At 44.1% G+C, this 20,106-nt stretch overlaps 1 protein-coding gene across 1 annotated transcript in view; it reads right to left on the reverse strand.

The window, feature by feature from the left end:
* Positions 1-215: 215 nt before the first annotated feature.
* LOC147614979 (MAP3K epsilon protein kinase 1-like) overlaps positions 216-20,106 on the reverse strand; it is a 20,803-nt gene continuing 912 nt past the window's right edge. The window contains exons 2-23 of the mRNA XM_086780264.1: positions 19,768-19,902; positions 19,544-19,564; positions 19,378-19,451; positions 19,173-19,263; positions 18,955-19,038; positions 12,087-12,188; positions 11,697-11,828; positions 10,098-10,169; positions 9,855-9,961; positions 9,227-9,344; positions 8,447-8,824; positions 7,951-8,295; positions 7,652-7,849; positions 7,464-7,547; positions 7,269-7,360; positions 3,599-3,682; positions 2,606-3,474; positions 2,094-2,503; positions 1,834-1,968; positions 1,134-1,540; positions 931-1,045; positions 216-813 (exon numbers count right to left, since the gene is read on the reverse strand). Coding sequence (XP_086636390.1) covers positions 637-813; positions 931-1,045; positions 1,134-1,540; positions 1,834-1,968; positions 2,094-2,503; positions 2,606-3,474; positions 3,599-3,682; positions 7,269-7,360; positions 7,464-7,547; positions 7,652-7,849; positions 7,951-8,295; positions 8,447-8,824; positions 9,227-9,344; positions 9,855-9,961; positions 10,098-10,169; positions 11,697-11,828; positions 12,087-12,188; positions 18,955-19,038; positions 19,173-19,263; positions 19,378-19,451; positions 19,544-19,564; positions 19,768-19,902 — 4,230 coding nt within the window. The 3' untranslated portion in view covers positions 216-636. The remainder of the gene's footprint in view (positions 814-930; positions 1,046-1,133; positions 1,541-1,833; positions 1,969-2,093; positions 2,504-2,605; positions 3,475-3,598; positions 3,683-7,268; positions 7,361-7,463; positions 7,548-7,651; positions 7,850-7,950; positions 8,296-8,446; positions 8,825-9,226; positions 9,345-9,854; positions 9,962-10,097; positions 10,170-11,696; positions 11,829-12,086; positions 12,189-18,954; positions 19,039-19,172; positions 19,264-19,377; positions 19,452-19,543; positions 19,565-19,767; positions 19,903-20,106) is intronic.

The raw sequence follows: 20,106 nt of genomic DNA on the forward strand, positions 1-20,106 counted from the left end.
TTAAGCATTTAGGGGTCCCCATTCATGGCTTAAAGCCTCCTCTATCTTCAAACTTCTTAGGCGTGTCAGGTCTTCAGATTAGTCTTTTCCAGAGTAGCACTCTTTCTTAGGATGTGGGCTGTCACATCCCTGAATTTCACCCATGAGCGCCACAGGCCAAGCATTTTCAAATCCAAAAACCTTAAATCCCATTGCACACTGGATCAGCTTAGTGATTAGAGAACACCAGAATACCACCTGTAATGAGAAGCTAAATAGTCACATACAAACCATATAATGTTCTTAACCAGGTCTCTCTACATAAAAGATGGCAAGCGAGGTAAAATTGAACCTCCTCTCAACTCTTTACAAGCCGAAAATTGCCATGGACAAGTGAGTCTTCTCCAGCCACATGGTATCAGGACCAATGAATTGGTTTCATATATAAGTGTACAACCTCAAGTACCTCTGTTATATCTATCCATGCTTCTTTGCAAGTTCCAGCAAAGAAGAACAGTCAACCAGTCAAAACTTGCTAGTATTTTTTACCTAGAAGGGTCAACCCATCGGGGAGACAATACATAAAAAGGTTTGTATAAAAATACACAATACAGTTTGAGGTGGCAAACAACAACATCATCCATATCATACAACTAGCTAAAGCACACAGTTGATATGAAGAGCTTTCAGAAGAGAGGTCGCCATCTGCTTGACTAAGACCTGGCCACCTGAATGTTCGCCATCTCGCCGCTCCTCAATGAGCCTCTGAAGCTTCTGTTGTAGATCATATTCGACAATTAGCTGCTTTGGCCGTGGATGGTGCTCGTAAACGGCCTGCACAACCGATTCCACACCAGTCAAGCCTTTTCTTGAGAGCAACATCACTATCAGTATATCATCATTAGCAGAGTATTGTGAAGAGCACCCAAAATTGAAACCAGTAAAACCTACCTTGATCAATTTCAAAAGATTGAGGCGGACAATGGCATCTTGATGGTCCAGTCTTGCCACCAGCAATGGAATGAGCCCAGATGTGGCCAAGTTGACATTGATTCGTGACGATTTTCTGCAAGAAATCAAATGCAAAGTGAGAAGCACAAGAAACACATGCTTATCTTAGCCTACAAACACATGTATAAGAGACGCAAGCATACGTGATGATCTTGAGGAATGGCTCCAAAATGTGCACGAAGGATTGTTCGCTACAAGACTGGAAGAAAGCCACCAGCTTATGGATCGCTTCAACCTTGAGCAATGCCTGCTCAACTTTACGCTGTTCGTTATCAAAAGCCAGGCACACTGCTAGAGAGTCGAGAGCTGTAACAGCCCAGTACTCATCATCAAGCAAACTGAGGTAAAGCTCAATTCCTTTGTTTGCTCTCAGCTGCTCCCTCGTGTAGCGAGATGCATGTGCCATATCACAGAGTAGAGGAAGAGCAAATTGCTTTAATGGAGAGTTGATTTTGATAAAGTGCATTAAATGTGGAATAATTCCACTCTCTGCTGCTCGCTCCTGTCTCCTTTTGTTGATCTTACAGAGATTGTAGAGTGCATTTAACACCTTCAAGAAAAACATTAGAGAGGAAGAACTTGAGTAAAACCCGCCCCATATGGCTGCTTTAGGGTCAGTTGTGCTGAAATAAGAGAGGTATAGACCATATGGACACCTCTTGCTCAAGTTGATGCTCTCTCATCTCAGGCACAGACAAAAGTGAGTGAACTAGTGCACACACACATGCATGCACGTGCACCACACACAGCCCCCCTCCCCAACCCAACCAAAGAGGAAAAGCCAAGCTTGAGATAAGCAAAGAGCAAGCACTGGTCTGTCAGAACACAAAAAAAAAGGCGTACTTCATTGTGTATTTGGGACACCATAGGACCTTCACGCCACTCAAGGAGAGGCACTAGATGCTTCATCGCGTCTGCCCTTTGAAGGTGTTCTAGAGTGTATGGATCTGATGAAAGCTCCTTAATACACTTCAATGCCTGTCAGTAGTCAGTAACGAATGTCAACGAGGTAGTGATTAGGGGAGCATAGTTCAAGAAGAAAACATCACTACATTGAAATCTTCAACGTAACTATAATTTGAATGGCTAATATGTAATTATACCTTAAGGAGAATGGGGGGTTCTAGTTTGCTGAGCATCTGGAAAAGCCGAATCAGCAAGCTGAGACCACACATGTGGGACTTCACCACGGTGTCTCCGCGAGCAAATTCCAGTAAAAGATCAGCAACCTTCTCGAGATATTCCCTTGCAACATCCGCATTGAGGGTTGAAACCATTCGGGACAGAAATCCTGAGGAGGTAGCACTTCCTGGCCTTCCATTCAACACCCCAGAAACTGAAAGAAAACCTGAAGCTGATTGTGAGATTAATCCGGAAGTAGAAGCTGCAGTGTCACATAAAGTAGGGTATCCTCCAGGCGTCTGTGCAACACTCCTCGAGGATGAGTTCGTTGGCAGCTTTAAGCCTACATTTGGCTGGGTGAGCTCAATCATATTACTATCCTTTCCATTCTCTGCTGAAAACACCCAAAGAAAACAATCAAATGTCTACCCACGCACCTCAGTGTGCTTTTAAAATCAGAACACTTCAGATAGCATAAGAAAGCAAGGCCTACCCTCAAATGCAGACATGAGAATGTCAAGTTCACCATTATTTTTTCTAATTGCTGATGCATGATGAAGTAAGGGCAAGATGCTCTCGTGCCTCTCAAGGCCTCCTTGCAGATGCCTAATGTACTCCAATTGCCCAGATACAGGCCTTGAAGATGGGTCTTTTTCAAGAAGGCTTATCAGTGGCTGGACTTGTTCTTGCTGCTGTTGAGCTGATTCCACTTGACCATTAGCATGGTGCTGGTGAAAATCAAAAGAATGCCATGATTGATCCAGAATCTGTCTGGAGTTATCACCAATGCCCACCAAAAGTGGTCGTGTTTGATCTCCATCCAAAGGAGATGAGTCAGGCGGACCAAGATCAAAGTTCTCCCTATCTACTCTGAACAAGAGAGGCTGCTCGTGTTGTCCTGCTGAAGACCAGCCATTGTCAGTAGCAACCTGCTCAAATAAATTAGGGAACGGAACTGGCAAAGGAGGTTGCCTTGTCTCCATTTGACCCAAGTTGCTCTTCAAAGAGTTACCATGGGGCTGTGCAGAGTCCCCATTTGCAGCTGCAAGATGACCTGCCCTTACACGAACTGCATCCAGCTGCCCGGAACGAGGGTAAAAGGCTTCAATCTGTCCAGATAAGGCATGAGATGGCTCCAGAGGTCCTGATCTTGAGTGAAAGGTGGTCATTTCTGTTGCAGAAACTGAATTCATTCCTGTTGCAGAGGCAAGACGGGTGGCTTCATTCAAACTGTGTAGCGTGTTTACAAGCCTGATAAGCACACCATTTTTTGAGAAAATGCGGCAGAAATCATTTCGTGGTGTCGGACTTTGAAGATTAAAAACCTGCCACATGCCATCAATTGCTGTGTGCACCATCTCCCTGCAAATAAATACAGATTAAAACTATTACTCCTCCTTAGAGTTCCTTATTTGAACTGAATTAAACTTTAATATTTCATGATTCTTTTAGAGAAAGAGTCTAGGTGGGTTTGGTGAAGGTAAACCTGTATTTGGCATAATCAGGCTCCAAAAAGTTCACCAACACTGGTAGGCCACGGCAAGCTATAAACATTTGCAAAGTTGAAGTACTGCAAGGGGAATAGGTGGTCATTTTACAAAGCCTTATCATATCACTGGCACTGACTACTGCATCTAACTAAAAAAGTGCAGAGGCGTCTTTTGGACCTTAAACAGCACGCACACAACACCCCCCCCCTTCCCCCTCTTTCCGGGTGTCACCCCTTTTACAACAAGCTTCTTGTTAAAAATGCCAAGCATATATTTCAAATCCAAGAGGGGGGAGAACACAAAATCTTATTAAAAAAATGTAAACCAGAAAGCCAAGCATCGCCATATTACGAAGTAAAGCTTCTACAGCTGATAAAAAAGTATCCTTAAAAACCCTCTATTATCTGCATAGTTGTCTGCGGGACGCATACAGTGTTAACAGTCATCTCCTGTCTGTACATTACACACTAGGGCCTCTGTTGTGCGTGTGCCCACCCAGTTAGGTGTATCTCCTATTTTTTCATGTATATTTTCCCCTTTTATTTTTGGTCGTGGGGAAGTAGAGTGCTGTCGGCTGTTTACAGATCTGGCCGACGAGTGATGACCTGGCCGACTGTGTTTGTCTTGGCCGACCTGCATTTCCTGGCCGACTGCTAATTTTTCTAGTCGTGAGCAATTGGGGCTGCTGTCGGCCTGTTTTGGGCTGGCTGACCAGCAGCCTATGGCCATATATATATGTGGCCTTGCCCCCACACCTTCTGTGTCTTGTGTACTGGATCTTGTGTATAGAGCAGAGTTTATACAGGTTCTCTCTCCTCTCTCTTCTGCGTTTTGCTCTCTACAGCAGTTGTCTTTCATTTCCGCTGTGCATTCTGACATGGTATCAGAGCCCCAGGTGGCTTGAAGCTTGGAGACAGTGGGAGCTTGGGGGTTTGCTGATTGGAGATTGCTTGGGTTGTTTGGGACTTGGAGATTGGGTAGAAGATGGCCATTACCATTGGACAGCCACCTTGCATACTATTTGCAACCTCTTCATTTTTTTCCCACACCCTCCCTTCACAAGACCTTGTGAACCCTTTGAACCCTTGAGAGGGCAGACTTGCTTGAGATGGCTGAGAAGCACGTGAAGATCCCTACATTCCCAGTGGATCAACAGTTCCACGAGAATAACTACGGCATATGGAAGGTAATGATGGAGTCTGTCTTGGAGTCTTATGACTTGGTTGATTTCATTGTGGTTGGTGTTTCACGGCCGGAGTTGGAGGACGGGGAGCTTTTACCCTCTACTCGGAAAGAACGGGAGGCTCATGCACAATTGTGGGATCGTGTCAATGCCCATGTGCGTTCTTTCATCTTCCTTAATTGCACACCACAAGTGATTAATCATATAAAACATATGACGCTGGCCAGAGGAATTTGGCAGTATTTGTCTTCTTTGTATAACAGGGTATCACCCATGAAGTGGATCTCCTTGGAAGTGCAGATGCAGGTGATGAGTCCTGCAAAGTCTTTGATGTTGCGGGAGCACATCAACAAGTTGCATGCTCTTCAGCAAGAGGTTCTTCATGCTGGGAAGGAGATATCTTCAGAGGACATGGCCATCACTTTGTTGTCTCATTTGCTCTCTCAGTACTCAGCATTTTACTCCTCTTTGATCACCACTGGCAGGCTCAGCACCATCACATGGGAGGAGCTTGTGCCTATGGTCTTGGACCAAGAAGAGCATTTTACGAACCCTCCACAGGGCAGAGGTTCAAGGCCTTAACTGGCCAATGATCGAAAGGCCGTAACAACAACAACAATAAGGGCAAAGGAAAGTCTTCATCGGAGAAGTCTTTTGAGAAGAAGCCCAACTCAGACTGTGATAAATTGAACGCCGAGCAGACTTGTATCGATTGTGGCGAGAAAGACCACTATTGGAGAAAATGTCCCAAACGGAGTACCGCAAAGAGTGCTTACTCTTCAGCTTCAGCTGCTGCAATGACTCCCGTATTTGTGCACTTGGAGATTTTGGACACAGATGCTTCATCTTCTTCGAGTGGGGAGGCAATTGGTTTCACCGCAAGGGATACTTAGGAGTGGATTCTCGATAGTGGTGCTTCCAGCCACATGACTCCTTCCCGAGAGTTTTTACAGGATCTTAAACAGTAGACAGGTCGCATTTTCATTGGCGACAATTCCACTATACCGATTCACAATGAGGGCAGGATGGAGATTATTCCCGATGGCAAAAGGGAGAAGCATACTTCTCGTATTCTTTACATCCTCGCACTTGGTTTTCATCTATTGTCAATGCATGAGGTTTGCAAGACTCGCTTTCGGGTGGAGTTTGAGAAGCATTATGTTGCTCTACGGGACAAAGAAACAGGCCAGGTTGTATGGGAAGGCGGAGAGAAAGGTATCTACAAACTCTCAGCACTCTCCTCTAACAGGCACTCAAATCGGTGACTTGTGGCACTTCTGTTTTGGCCACTTGAATGTGGATGCGCTGCGGCGGGCTTTTCGGGACCAGTTGGTGGATGGCTTGCCGGATGTTGGCAGCATGCAGGGACGTTAGTTCTTGCATTTATGGTAAGCAGCACAAAGAATCTTTTCCGAAGTAGGCTTCTAGGTGGGCTTCAAAACCTTTGGAGTTGGTACACACTGACTTGCATGGACCTATGTAGACCCTATCCTTGGGAGGTTCTTTGTACTTTATGCTCCTTCATGATTGTAGCAGATTTACATGGGTTTATTTTTTTTCCCAGAAGGACCAAGGAATGCCCTCGCTAGAGGCGCTCCCATCATCAATGGCCAACCCAAAACTGCCCTCACTGAGGACATTGCCTTTCCTTTCCTGCGGAGTCTGGACCTCATGCTTTTCCTTTCTTGTGGAGTCCGGACCTCATCGCCAAAGAGAGTGAGAGAGCTCTTGAGACGAGAGAGAGAGAGAGAGAGAGAGAGAAATGAAATGAAATGATATATTACCGTCTCTAAGAGGCCATAATGGCCTATGAGACCAAAACTGAGAGAGAGAGAGAGAGAGAGAGAGAGCCTAGGTAGTAGATATACACCCTTAGTGTTGTGACTAGTCACTACACACTTTTTTGTATTTACTATTGCAAGCCGTGGGCCATGGTTGCACATATGTTCACCATTCATGTATCTTTGTGCTAATGTTTTAACTTGTTTCTAGAATCTAGTTTATGACAACTTCTCTAGACTTTCCACCTCTAAATGTGTATAAATATCTATTTTTCAAGTGTGTTTTACAGTGGACCGTACCTCAATCGAACTTATTTTTCAAAATTTAAAAGTCCCATACCGGTACCATTTTTTCATACCTTCGTTTCGTACCTAACAACTATGATTATCTATTTGAAAGGTTGTGTCGGTTACTAGGTGTTTCTTTACATCAGGCCTTCCTCCTATGACTAGGTCCAACATCCTTGCCTCTCCAGCAGTATTTTGAAAACTTGGACCCCTACCACCCTCCCCTCCATCACCCCCCTGAAGCAAAACTAGATATCTCCTGAAGTATCAATAAGATCCGTCAAATGCATTGAAACCTACATTTCTAGTTTTCTCAATGCCTGTATGTGCTACTGAGCAATGACAACACTTGTGCCTTTGTACTAACTGGCAAACATATACGTACAAGAAACACAAAAGCCTGCACAATTTTACCTTGTTTGACATAGCTGCTGCACAAAATGAGCTGCTTGCATTCGCATCTCTTTTGAGCATTCAGAACCAGCAAAACTCATAATAACTGGAATCTGAAAGATGAAATCACAACCAAAAAGATGAGAAGGATAAGCAGGCTCCTAATTCCTGATACTTGGCATAAAAAGACAAATGACAATTTTATTAAAATATTACCAGACCAACAAGGCAAGCATTTTCCTGGAAGTTAGCATTGTCCTTAGCCAATTGATTTATAACCTGCAGAACTGCATGAAGAACCTGCAAACGTACTCCGATGATGTCAACTACGCCAGAAGCTTTCCATCAACACATACAGGGTACTCATGAAATAATATGAGATACAGATGGTCAAAAGCACTCACCCGGTTGTTCTTCATGTCAAGCATCTCCATGAATATCATAACACCATGTTGTGATATCAACTGTGGCTTTTGCTCAGGAAACTCCCTGAATATGGAGACTAACCTCTGGCATGCCTTTATTATAGAGTCCTCTGACTCCTCCGGCTTCAAAAGGCCAATCAGTCTCGTAACCTCTACTGACTGAGGCCGGACAGTCACCTGTGAACAAAATTCGCAAGTATACATATGTAAGAGGGCTCAGAGACAAGCACATACCGAGCTTGGTGCATGCAGAAGATAATGAAGGTGCTTCTTCTTACCAAGTCTGCAATACCAGTATCAATTTCGTCTCCAGCACCTCCTATTGATGAGAACATGTCTTCATTTTTCTTTGCTTTAGCAGGAGCCTCCCCTTCTAATTTTCTCTGTGCAATTTTGGCCTTGAGTGTTGCAGCCAAGCTAGTACTTCCATTTCTGACTGAAGTGAAATGGCTTGGGCAAGAGGTGGAATCTTCTGTAAGTTCAGATGCTGCAGCTTCCTCAATGGGTGGTGTTGTAGCTTTGCCAAAAGAATTGTCAAAGAGATCATCAAGCATGCCATCAGCTGGAGTGTCACTGAATCTACTAAGCTCTCCCGCTGAAGCTACTGTCGAAAACTTCCTAGACTGCATACAGAGACAAGACCAATGGAACATAAAAGCATCACATACTGGTAGAATACTGATATTTCAAGGGACTGGCCAGAAAATAGATGGTAATAAAAAATTAAAACTAGAGGGGCTTAAGTAGATGCCTTTCCAAATGCTTAAGCATTACCTCGTGATCAGAGAAATGTGCCAACTTTGAATTTGGGGTCTTCTCAATACTATGCCCATATTGATCTTCAGAGGCAGAGCTGTTTCCTACTATACCCGAAGTTGTCAACGGTGCCCTTGAAGTGACCTGTTCCTGTTCAAGGGTTAGAAGTGCAGATGATGCACTAGCAGCTTCATTGGTAGTTAACTTTTCAAGTGTAGCCTTCACTTCCTCAGGGCCAGCTCCAGCATGTCCATCCTTGCCATTGGCCAACTGCTCCACCAGTCGACGTGAGATTCGAATAGGGGTGTTCCGACTGATGATGTGATTTTGCTTTGAACTGCCAGCACTTGCCTCCCCTGCACTTTTTAAGGGAGAATATGTCTTTGCATCATCATCCTGAGCAACAAGAAGCATCAAATTAAGAGTCAAAATTCAACATGCAACTTGACAGGCATGCATTCAGTTACCATTCAAATAGAAGCACAACACAAGCAACAAATGTGTGGCGTCATTCAATTTGCATGCTATAATGAAACAGAAACACACAACTGGATCCAGTATGACTTCGACTTATTACATTCAGCTTTAGAGCATAATTGACAGCAAGTGCAGACAGTATATAGAAATTTAGAATAACATACAGACATCTCTCCTGCCCAATCAAATAGGCCAGGGTTGGTTGGGAGAGACTGCCACCCATGAGGGACAGGTCGGTGAGATCTCCCCTTTTCACAGGAGAGGGGTATGTCTTTGAATACCCTAGAACTGTAGCAATAAAAAACTGTGTTTGAGACTTACAGAACCAGAGCCACCGGTGCTCTTGGTTGTGAGTTCATCTGCAGCTGCTCTCGATGCACCCTTCTCATCATCTTCAACTGCTTTCTCCACATTTCCTGGAATATCTTCTAGTGGATTTCTGCATCAAAGTAAAGATCAAGACAAGAAGAATAAGTAACTGACTGCAACCTGCTAGGTCAATAAAGCACACGTAAAGGCCAATATAATGCATTGGAATAAGCGAGGAAGAAATAGCAGATGTTTCCCTTAAACACCCACAGCATATAATGTGTGCATATTGCATGATGGCAAGCAAGCTATTGATCTGCTTATCCTTAGGCAAGGGACAAATTGCAATTCATTGACAGATAAACATGCCACATAAAATTGACAATTGCCTGAGTATGATAAAAAGTAGGGCAAACTACTCCTTCCAAGCATCCTACACATGGTAATGATAAGCTACGACTGGAGAGGGAGAGAGAGAGCGGCGGAAAAGAGGGGGGGGGGGTAGAAAATACTAATTAACATCTGCAACTGACCAAAATGGTGCGCGCAAGTGCGACCCAACTTAAAAACAACCTATCTAAAAGCTTGCATTGCAAAAAGGAGAAAATCAACTGAGGCAGCAAACAGCACTTAATCATACTTAGATTTTTCCTCAGACTGTGATATTGATGAATACAGAGCACGCCTTGAATTCTGAATCCAGGGATGTTGGAGTAAAGTTTTGGCATCAGGCCTCAGCTTAGCATCCTAAAAGAATATAAAACAATATAGCCAGGAAGTTAATCGTGAAGTGTTGCCTAAAAAAAGGGGGGGGAAAGAGGGGAGGGGGGAGGTGTATGCAGTGAATCTTAAAAAGCATTACACAAATTTGTGATATGCTTACCTTGCGAAAACATTGATGTAAAAAGTCAGTGATTAAAGGTGAAAGATGCTCTGGTATGGGTGGATGCTTCTCCTACACAAAAAAAGAACCCTTGCAATCAAGAAAACACAAAGTTGTTCACTTGTTTGCTGATAAAAACAGGTTTATCCCACAAAGATAACCATTTGCCGCCTAATTGTGTAGATCCCTAGACATTTGCTACCGGCATGACCCATTGACAACTCTCATTAAGAGAGAGTATGCAGTTCAAATCTCTGCACATAGATCATAGTTATGGGAAGCAGAAACAGAAATGGCAATTTTAGAGGGCTTAAACAGGAAATGCCACATCAGCAAGGGGATGCAAAATAAGGGGGAGGGGAAAGAGAATAGGGAGAGGAGAAATACATGGAGATGCAAGAAAATAGGAGAGTATATGATTGGAAACTAGAAAACAGGAGATTGATGTGAGAAGAAAAAGCACCTGATATTGCCTTGAAATTGGGGTTTTGAATGGGTAACGGCAGGTGTTGTCATGAAACAGCAAAATGGCATGGGGGAAATGGCTGAAATATCCCAAACGCACTGTTTCGGAAACCAAAACGGCTAAAACACATTTCGGATCTTTGGACCCCCTGAAATGGCTGAACCCTGCCAATGAGGTGATAGCTCAAGTGGTGAAGGTGTTTGCCTAGGACCAAGAGGTCCTAGGTTCAATACCCCCCTTGGTGCTTCCTCTGCGGCATCGCCTACGGGTGGATAAATAAGCGCCTACGGGTGGCTGTCTATGGACGGTGAAATTTAGTAACTAAAGGAGGATCTTGGGCCAAAGGCCAGTTGAAAAAAAAAATGGTTGAAACCACCCAAAAGCCTCGAGTTTCGGTCGTTTCCCATTTCCCATAACTATGATATGGATAGTTCATCAAGAAAGTAAATGCTACATCATGTGGATCCATGTCTCAAACATTTTCCTACCTCTACAACATGATCCCCATATTCCCCACAATAGTCATGGTCACTCTATCAAGAACAGAACAAGGATTGACAGTTCTCTTACAAGACATCAGGGCATCTACAAGCTCAAATGTACTCTTATGGACTCACATGAGCTCATAAGGGCACATAAGGGTTCATATGAGCTCATATGTCCCTTAAGAGCTTATGTCAGCCCTCATAAACTCACATGTACCACAATGAGTATAAGCTCCAACAATTCTAAAACGTTTACAACTAACCCATTCCACATCCTTACATTGTGACTATTAGAGAGACCTAATGACCTTTCAAAAGTTGGGCCATGCTTGTAAGGTAATTGACCCACCACCATAGATTGGAAGCAAGAGTTACATCTTTTAATTTCCGCCAATGGGTGTAGAGCCTAGCGATGTGGGTTTGTGACCGGGAAGGGGGAGATCCGGAGTTCAAATCCCCACACGCTCACCAATAGCATCCGGACCGTTTCCGGCCATAATTGTACCACCTTCAAGCAGGAGACCAAGCCACCTTCGGGTGGGCACTCAAGTTGCTACTACAGAAGGATCAACTCGAGGAAAAAAAATGTCCTTTTAATTCTGAAACAAGTAACATATTGTCTCAAGCAAAATTGTTGTAAGCTCAAACCTCAACAATGCGGAAAAGCGCAGTCATCGGTTGCAAGTCATAATATGGAGGAACACACGTAAGCAGCTCTATCACTGTGCATCCCATGCTCCAGATGTCTGAAGCAGCACTCACCCCTGACATTTCGATTACCTGCAAACAGAAGAAAGGGAAAAACAGGCATTGATATGTGCACCTTCTATTAATATTGTGCATGTTTATGATCAACAATTGCACACCTCCAAGTGGTTTCTTCACTAGTGAGAACAAAAATCAAGAAAACCCCATAATGACCAGTGTGTGTGCACAAATGCGTGCATGTGTGGGGATTTAAGACCATAAAAATATTGCTCAAGGTTGAATATGCAGGGATTTAAGACCATAAAAATATTGCTCACAGTTGAATAGTACCTCAGGAGCCATCCAATAAGGAGTTCCCACAACAGAATCAGTATTAACATCTGCTTCAGTGAGCTTGGTTGCCACTCCAAAATCTGCAAGCTTTACCAGACCCTGCATGCATCATGAAAGTGGCTGACATATACTTCTTTAACAGTGGGTTGCCATAATAGTCAAAAACAAATGACCCTCAATCTCTGCAGAACTAATGGATTTTTTAAAGGAAACTCACAGCACGTGATACATAATTTAGAGGCAATTGTGAAATACACCCACAGAGAGAGGATGACCCAAGTTTGCAGGCATGTTATCAATGTCACATATGGGATAGCATAAGCAGCATGCCCAGTGCCCGGAGAAGAAGAACATGCCAGGAAAAAGGGGAAGCCCAAGTAAAATGGCCACCAGGTAGTGAAGGGCTCCACCCATCATTTCTTGAGCTGTGGGAGCCCAAACTTTCAAAAGGTCACCAGACAGCTCTTGCAAGTCATGGAAGGGACTGTCACAAAAGGCCATCTCTGGTCCCTCTCCAGTGCAACACGTATGTGTATATATGCATATGTATATGTATATACACACATGTATACATATATATATGTATGTATATATGTATTTATGTTATACACACATCTCTCTCTCTCTCTCTCTCTCCGCGCGCGCACGTGTGTGTGTGTGTGTGTGTGAGAGAGAGAGAGAGAGAGAGAGGTGTGTGTGGACCTTGCTCGCCTGCGACCCTGTTCGTCTGTGACCCTACTCATCTGCGAGCCTGCGACTCTACTCGTCTGTGAGTCTGCAACTCTACTCGCCTGCGACTTGCTTGTCTGTGAGCCTGCGACCTGCTTGTCTGTGAGCCTGCGACCTGCTCGTCTGTTTGATGCACGACCTGCTTGTCTGCGTCTTTGCAGCTTGCGACCTGCACGTCTACTTCTTCTGTCCTGCATCTTGACACCTGCACGTCTTCCTTGTAACACATCGATTTCTGCCTTTTGTTTCTCTTCTCTGTACTTCCCTTTCTGAGTGTGTGTGTGTGTGTGTGTGTGTGTGTGTCTTGTACAGCAGCGTTTCTGTGTGTTTCTGCGTGTGGGTTTTTCAAGTCATGGAAATTCAGCAATATAAGAGAGGTGATCTCAAGCGTCAGCAGGGCGTTATTGATGAAGGACAGGACTGTTGTGCTAATCCTGAGCTGCAGCCCTTTGCTGATACTTTGCACAAGGGTTTTTCTGAGATCAATCAAGCATGGGGAGATGAGCCTGTTCCCGAATTTCGTGTTTCTGTTCCAAGGCAAGTGTTGTATGCACCTGTTATGAGTTTGGCTCAGCGAGCTGTTGTATTATTCTTCCCCGGACACATGCCTAATGCTGCAGATGTTGCACAATGGCTGAAATCTTTGCTTAAAGGCTGTGTTGTTGCGGGATGCTACAAGGCAGTCAGAGGCTTCTATGAGGTTATTTTTACAGATGCTCAATACAAACAACAGCTTTTGGAAAAATCCCCTTTGTTCTTTGGGACGCAATTGGTGCATGTATATCCTTGGTTGCCTACCAAGGACTATCAAAGTCTTATACACCACAAATGTCCTGTACCAAGGACTATCAAAGTCTTATACACCACAAATGTCCTGTTTGGGTTGAGGTAGTTGATCTACCATCATATTGCAGGCCTGCACTACCGTATCTAGCAAAAGCCCTAGGAAAAGTGGTTTGCCCGCCACGTTCTACTGGAAATGTTAATCGTTTTTGTGTGTTGTGGGATACAGACAAACCCACTCCCCCACATGTGGCTTTGCAGGTGGACATGATGGGTATGCCCTCACAGCAAGTTTTCTTTAAATTGAAATGAGGTAATTTTACGGGTTCATGTTTTGAGCGTGGAAAGTTTGGCCATACGCAATCTGAATGCCCGCAGGTTTTATTGAAACCTCCTCTTGCAGCTCCTCATCCAAATGATGATTCTCTCTCAGGACCCACTGGGATGCCAAAAGCTCGTGGTTTGGGTTGGCTCATCCCCCACTGCAGCTGAAAAAGGCAAGGCTAAAATGCTCAATACCCCCCCTCCCCCCCCCCCCCCCCCGCGCCCGCTCTCCAAGACAAGGGACAAAATGAAAATTGGGGTGAAAGCCCCTCTATCATCGATAGGGGGGGATAAAGGCCCTTCATTGAATTGGCAGATTCCTAAGAAGACAGTTAGGCCCAAAGCCATGGGTAGTCACAATTGGACAGAGACAGCCTCTTCCTCAAGGGATGTTCTGGGAGTTGATGGTTTTGGAGTAGGTCACGGCCGTAGTTCGTGCTGATCCATTATCTCAGACATCTATGCATGTCATTTCATTTGACACTCGTGCTCCTGATTCTACTCTAGATTGTATGATTAAGGATGTACATGCTGTGGATGTACAGGCTGCCTCGTCGTTGCTGCCTAGTGCCGTCATGCAGGTTGAGGCTTGATCTATCAGCATTCTCTCTCTTGTACATATGTATATACCGGTCAAATGTGTTACTTACAATGTCCAAGGCCTCTGTAATATACATAAATGGAGGCTACTTTGGGATTACATAAACACGACTAAGCAGCATATTGTTTGTTTACAAGAACACAACCAGCACTCTTTGGCAGGTAGGGAAGGTTGCTTTGCAGGATTTCGTATCTTTTATGCAAGCTCTCATGCTTTTTATGGTGTGGCTATGTTGATACACCATGAATTATAGCCACAGGTTGCTTATAACGACCCGCATGGTCGTTTCCTTGTGGTCTAGTGCATTATTGATGGAGTCATTTATGAATTTGCTTCGCTGTATGCTAATAAAAAACTTCGACTCACACGGCTGCTATGTGGCATTGTTTGGCTACTTACCCATGGATGGGCAATGCTTTTCTTTGTGGGGATTTTAACAATTCCCCTGCTCCTGGGGACAGTAGTACGCAACGATCAGATATGCTTATGATAGAACGCCAAGCTTGGGGTCAGGTGACTGATTCTTTACATGCTTGCAATTTGTGGCAACACTTATTGCCTGGTCGTAATGGGTTTACTTTTCATCACAATGCATTTACTCAGTATTGGGCTCGACTGGATCGATGGTTTATGCTGCATGCAATGCAATTTGATGCTTTCACTTGTGAGATGAACTTGTGAGATGCAATTTGATGCTTTCACTTGTGAGATGATACATCAAACATCAGGCCTTTCAAGCTATGGTGGTTGGGCTTATTGATCGTCTTGCATTACATGCCTCAGCGGATGCAGATTGGGCATGGGACCATTTTACTGTGGGCATGCAAGATGTCATTCGAAATTATGGCAAATGGTATATGGGAGACTTGCGCCGTGCTAAGAATCAAATTCAATCTCTCACGGATATTTCTCAACATCACTCTTTGTCTTCTGATGAGCACTCTTGCTTTCAGGCTGCCTATCAATGTCTAGTTGACAATGATTGTCGTAAGCTACGCAAATGGCAATTGCATTCACGTCAAAAAGCCATGATTGACACGAGATGCTCCTCTAAGGCTTTTTTTAAAAGCTTTCATACCTCCCGTCGGATGCACTCACTTCATCGGGTCCAAGGCTGGACGATTCCTGGACAGAAAATAAGCAGCAGCTTGATGATGTTGTTCCCAATTATTATACTAACTTATTTGCTGCCCTTGGCCCTTTTTCTTCTGCTAAGATGGATGCCAGAAATGTATTTCTTGGGCAGGTCCAACCCATTTTATCTTTGCATGAGGCACATGATTTTGAGCTGCCATTTACAGAGGATGAGTTGTCAGTTGCATTGGCACGATTGGGACGCTCCAAATCCCGTAGATGGGATGGTTTGACAGTAGAATTCTTTGCTGAATTTTGGGATCAGTTGTGCCCTCTTCTCCTGCATATGATCAATCATTCATGGATCTCTGGTTCTTTGCCCTCTTTGTGGAAACAAGGTTTGCTGCGATAGATCCCCAAAAAAGTCATGTGCATGATTGTTAGATTGGCGCCCAATTACACCAATGCTTGTGGTGTATAAGTTGGTTTCGAAGATAATGGCTATTAGATTGTCACATCTTCTCCATCGTGGGTTGCATCCAACTCAATATGGGTTTGTCCCACGCAGGCAGATCATGATTTTGTCCCACGCAGGCAGATCATGGATAATATTGTCAATGCTTATATAGGCATTGAATATGCCAAATACATGGATCAGGATGTTCTCATTATGTAGGTGAGTATTGAAAAGGCTTTTGACACAGTTCGTTGGGACTTCATTGCTACAGTCATGGCTCGATTGGGGTTTGGGCTGAAAATGCAGAATGTGGTTCATTGGATCTATGAGGATGGCACTACACGTTGCCTATTGGCTGATGCCCTTTCCTCCTCTTGGACCCTTAGGCCACTCTGCGAGGCAAGGCTGTCCATTGAGTGCTTTGTTATATGCTATTGCCACCCATCCCCTGCTATTACACATGGATGCCCTGGTTTCAACGCAACATTTACATGGCATTAACATTCCTGGGAGTTCTCCTTTTGTTAGTCAAGCATATGCGGATGACTCTTTTCTCTTTTTACAAAACTCTGAAATAGATCTTCAACAAATTATGCATGCCCTTGAATTTTATGGTGGAACACACCAAAATCTGTCCTAGTTCTTGACTCACTCCATAAGGGAGAGAATGATTAACACAATGAGCACCTTTGCCTATTTATAGGCCCTTTGGACATAAGGAGAGCATGCCGACTGCTGGTCGGCCAGCCGACAGGGCATCTTCTCCATAAAACGCAGCGATTGCAGCCGCCTCACCACAGGTACAGCCGACGTCATTATTCATGCAGCCAACAGTCCCTTCTTCATGTTCTCCATGCCTTGCTCCAAGTACAACACTGCCATATCCGTACTCTGTGCTCCTAAATTCTGGTTCTAATGCTCTTTTTCTGGCTGCCCCTTCTGGATTAATTTTTGAGAATGTCCATGGCAATTCTTGCACATGACACCAAGGGCAAGGCTTCATCTCAGAGAAAGGGCAAAGACACGACAGTGATAGATTTCTAGTACCACTTCTAGGGCTCCCAGGACACTTCCGGCTCAGGAGGACACCAAGATGGTGTACTTCTCTCTAGTACACATGCAGTTCCCCCCCCCATGTGCTTCCAGCCAGAGGAGGCTTGTGAGCGGGAGAGGGGGCTTATTGCAACTCCATTTACTGGTGCATGGGGACCATGATTCGGAGTTCCAAGTATTAGACATATGGCAGGACATGGTTACCTTTTGTGTAGCAGAGATTATGAACTGGATTTGTTCCGAGTTCATTGTTCAAGGCTTTTGGGACATGATGTGTTTTCCATCCACTGTTGAGGATAATGGGCGTGGTATGTCCTGCAGCTCATCATCTATTCTTGGAGTTCACTACACACTTGTGTGGGAATTCATGGCCAAGCAAAGTTCCTTGTTGTTCATGGTGGCATTTTGTTTTGAGGAAATAGGTTGGTGGTTGCTCTCTCCGAGGTGATTCCAGTATTCGTGGTGCTGGAGGGTCAATGGTTGCATCTTCATCGGCTTATCTTCTTCCGACTCTTGCACACTATGAGCTGCAAAGGGGGTGTTAGAATTTATGCATCTCAGTGTATTTGGGGTTGTACCTATTTTAGGTCATTTTATGTATTTCTCCTTGATTTAGTAGGTCGTGAGCTGGTCGGCCTGCTTTAGTGCAATCAGCCAAGTCATACATGCACTATATAAGGAGTTCCCCCATTTCTCACTTCTATCATCCATTCCCTTGCACAAGTTCAACATTTCCTTGCTGGCCAATTGCCATTGTAAAGCTTCAAGCTAATATAAAAGGTGATCTTGTCCACAAGCTCTCTCTACTCTCTCATCTTGTTTATGCTTCTGCTTGTGCATTCTCCAACACCATTTATTGGGCATTTTATGTATTTTCTCCTCTATTTATGAGTCGTGAGCTGGTCAGCCTGTTCTAGAGAAGTCGGTCAAGTGAACATACTCACTATATAAGGAGGCCTCCCATTTCTCACTATATCATCCAATCCCTTGCACAAGTTCAACATTCTCTTGCTGGCCAATTGCCATTGTAAAGCTTCAAGCTAATATAAAAGGTGATCTTGTCCACGAGCTCTCTCTACTCTCTCTCGTCTTGTTTATGGCATATGCTTCTGCCTGTGCATTCTCCAACACATATATACACATGTATGTGTGTAAGAGTGTTGGCAATCGGTGTTGGGGCCATTTTTGAGAATTATTTAACGAAGGAAAGCAGGCAGATTGAATCTGAAATTTAGGATCCCAGGTAATTTAGGTGAGTGCCTGTGACGAGCTTCCAAGTCTTGTATGTGAACACCTATAAATATGACATGCTGGGAACAGATGAAGCAAGCTGTGGAAACAGTGTTGGAAGTTTGGGGCCTGTTTTTACTCTTAGGGCTTGTGTACAGCCTATAGCGGTCCCAGACCAGCCTTGACAAGGCACCAAAGGCCCAGCCCTTGGCTGGGCATGTTGGAAAGGGGAACGGGTGCCCAAATGGGAGGAATATACCCATTGCCCCTACAGCAAGCAGAACCGTGCAGGTGCAATTTGAGAGTAGAATGTATTGTCACATATCTTTGAGACAACCAATCATAATATATAAAAGCCGATAAAAGATATTGGAAAGGGGAATGGGAGGAAATACCCATTACCCCAACAGCAAGCAGACCAGCGCAGGTGCAATTTGAGAGTAAAAATGTATTGTCATATATCTTTGAGACAACCAATCACAGAATATAAAAGCAGGTAAAAGATACTTATTCAAATTAGCCCCTAGTCCATTTCACCTCATAATGCATTTCATTACTGCAAGCTAGCCCAGACCTAACTACAGAGTAGCAATGAGTAGATGTCTATGTGTAACCTCTTTGGTGGTAAGAATGTTGGCACCCTTGATATCCCGATGAATGACTCCTTGCTCGTGTAAGTAGACCAGTCCTTCCAATACCTGAGACATGTGGCAACAAGATGCCCCATTAGAGGCAAGATAGTTACCAGATTACAAAAACCTCACTGACACATGTCTGAGCAGCCAGATTAGCCTCCCATGAACATCAATCAGAATCACAACCAAAGATGAACCTGGGCAATGTAGACTGCAACCAGAGACTCGGGGAAAGCTCCAAACTTGTTGGGCTTGATGATGCTTGCAAGCGATCCATTTTCAACATATCTAGAGATCACAACAATGTAAAAGCAATAAGATCTCACAGAGGGCAGCTCACTATTACTTAGAATGCCACAGATCTTGTGGTAGTTTTGCCTCTTTAAAAGATGGCTTGCTTACTCGAGAATAATGTATAGATAGGACTTGTTCTTGATAGAGCCCAGGTATTTCACGATGTTCTTATGGTTCAGATTCTGCACATAAAATTTGGAGTCAGTCCATCCCGGCCCAAAATGAGAGTGACAGTGACCACTAAAAAGCTTCACCCAACAAGAAAGGACTGTACCTTTAGCAGATCGATCTCTTGCTGCAGTAAAATGGCCAATCCCAAACATTCCATGTAGGTAGTTAGTGGCATGTATGGAGCTAGGAGCTTTATAAAAGAATGGTCATAAAAGAAAACTCAAATCTACATGCAGTGCTTGGCTAGTCAAATGTCTCCAAGGTTTCAATGATACATCTAGACATCTAGCAAGTCTAACATATCCATGACAAAATGGCAAGTCGTACCATGATACTTGCAAGATCCTCTGAGAATATGTTCTCCAAGGATACTTGTTTGATTGCCACAAAATCTCCATTCTCCAAATCCAGGCCCTTGTACACCCTCCCATATGCTCCCTTTCCAATCTCATCACCTAGCAGCTGGACAACGTAAAAACATCTTCATTTACTTGAAGCAACACGTAAACATCAGCTCCATGTGGAAGTCTGGTAGATGCCACAAATGCTTAATCATCCTTAACATAAGACCTTGGACTTCGGTCTGGCTCAAAAGACAACATTTTTTTCATCTTCTCCCCATTGCCTACATTACACTGTATATAAAGGGTAGGAATATCACTTGTA

Source organism: Cibotium barometz, chromosome 41 (assembly GCF_041138505.1).
Source record: "Cibotium barometz isolate CiBa-2024 chromosome 41, ASM4113850v1, whole genome shotgun sequence".
Taxonomy (NCBI): domain Eukaryota; kingdom Viridiplantae; phylum Streptophyta; class Polypodiopsida; order Cyatheales; family Cibotiaceae; genus Cibotium; species Cibotium barometz.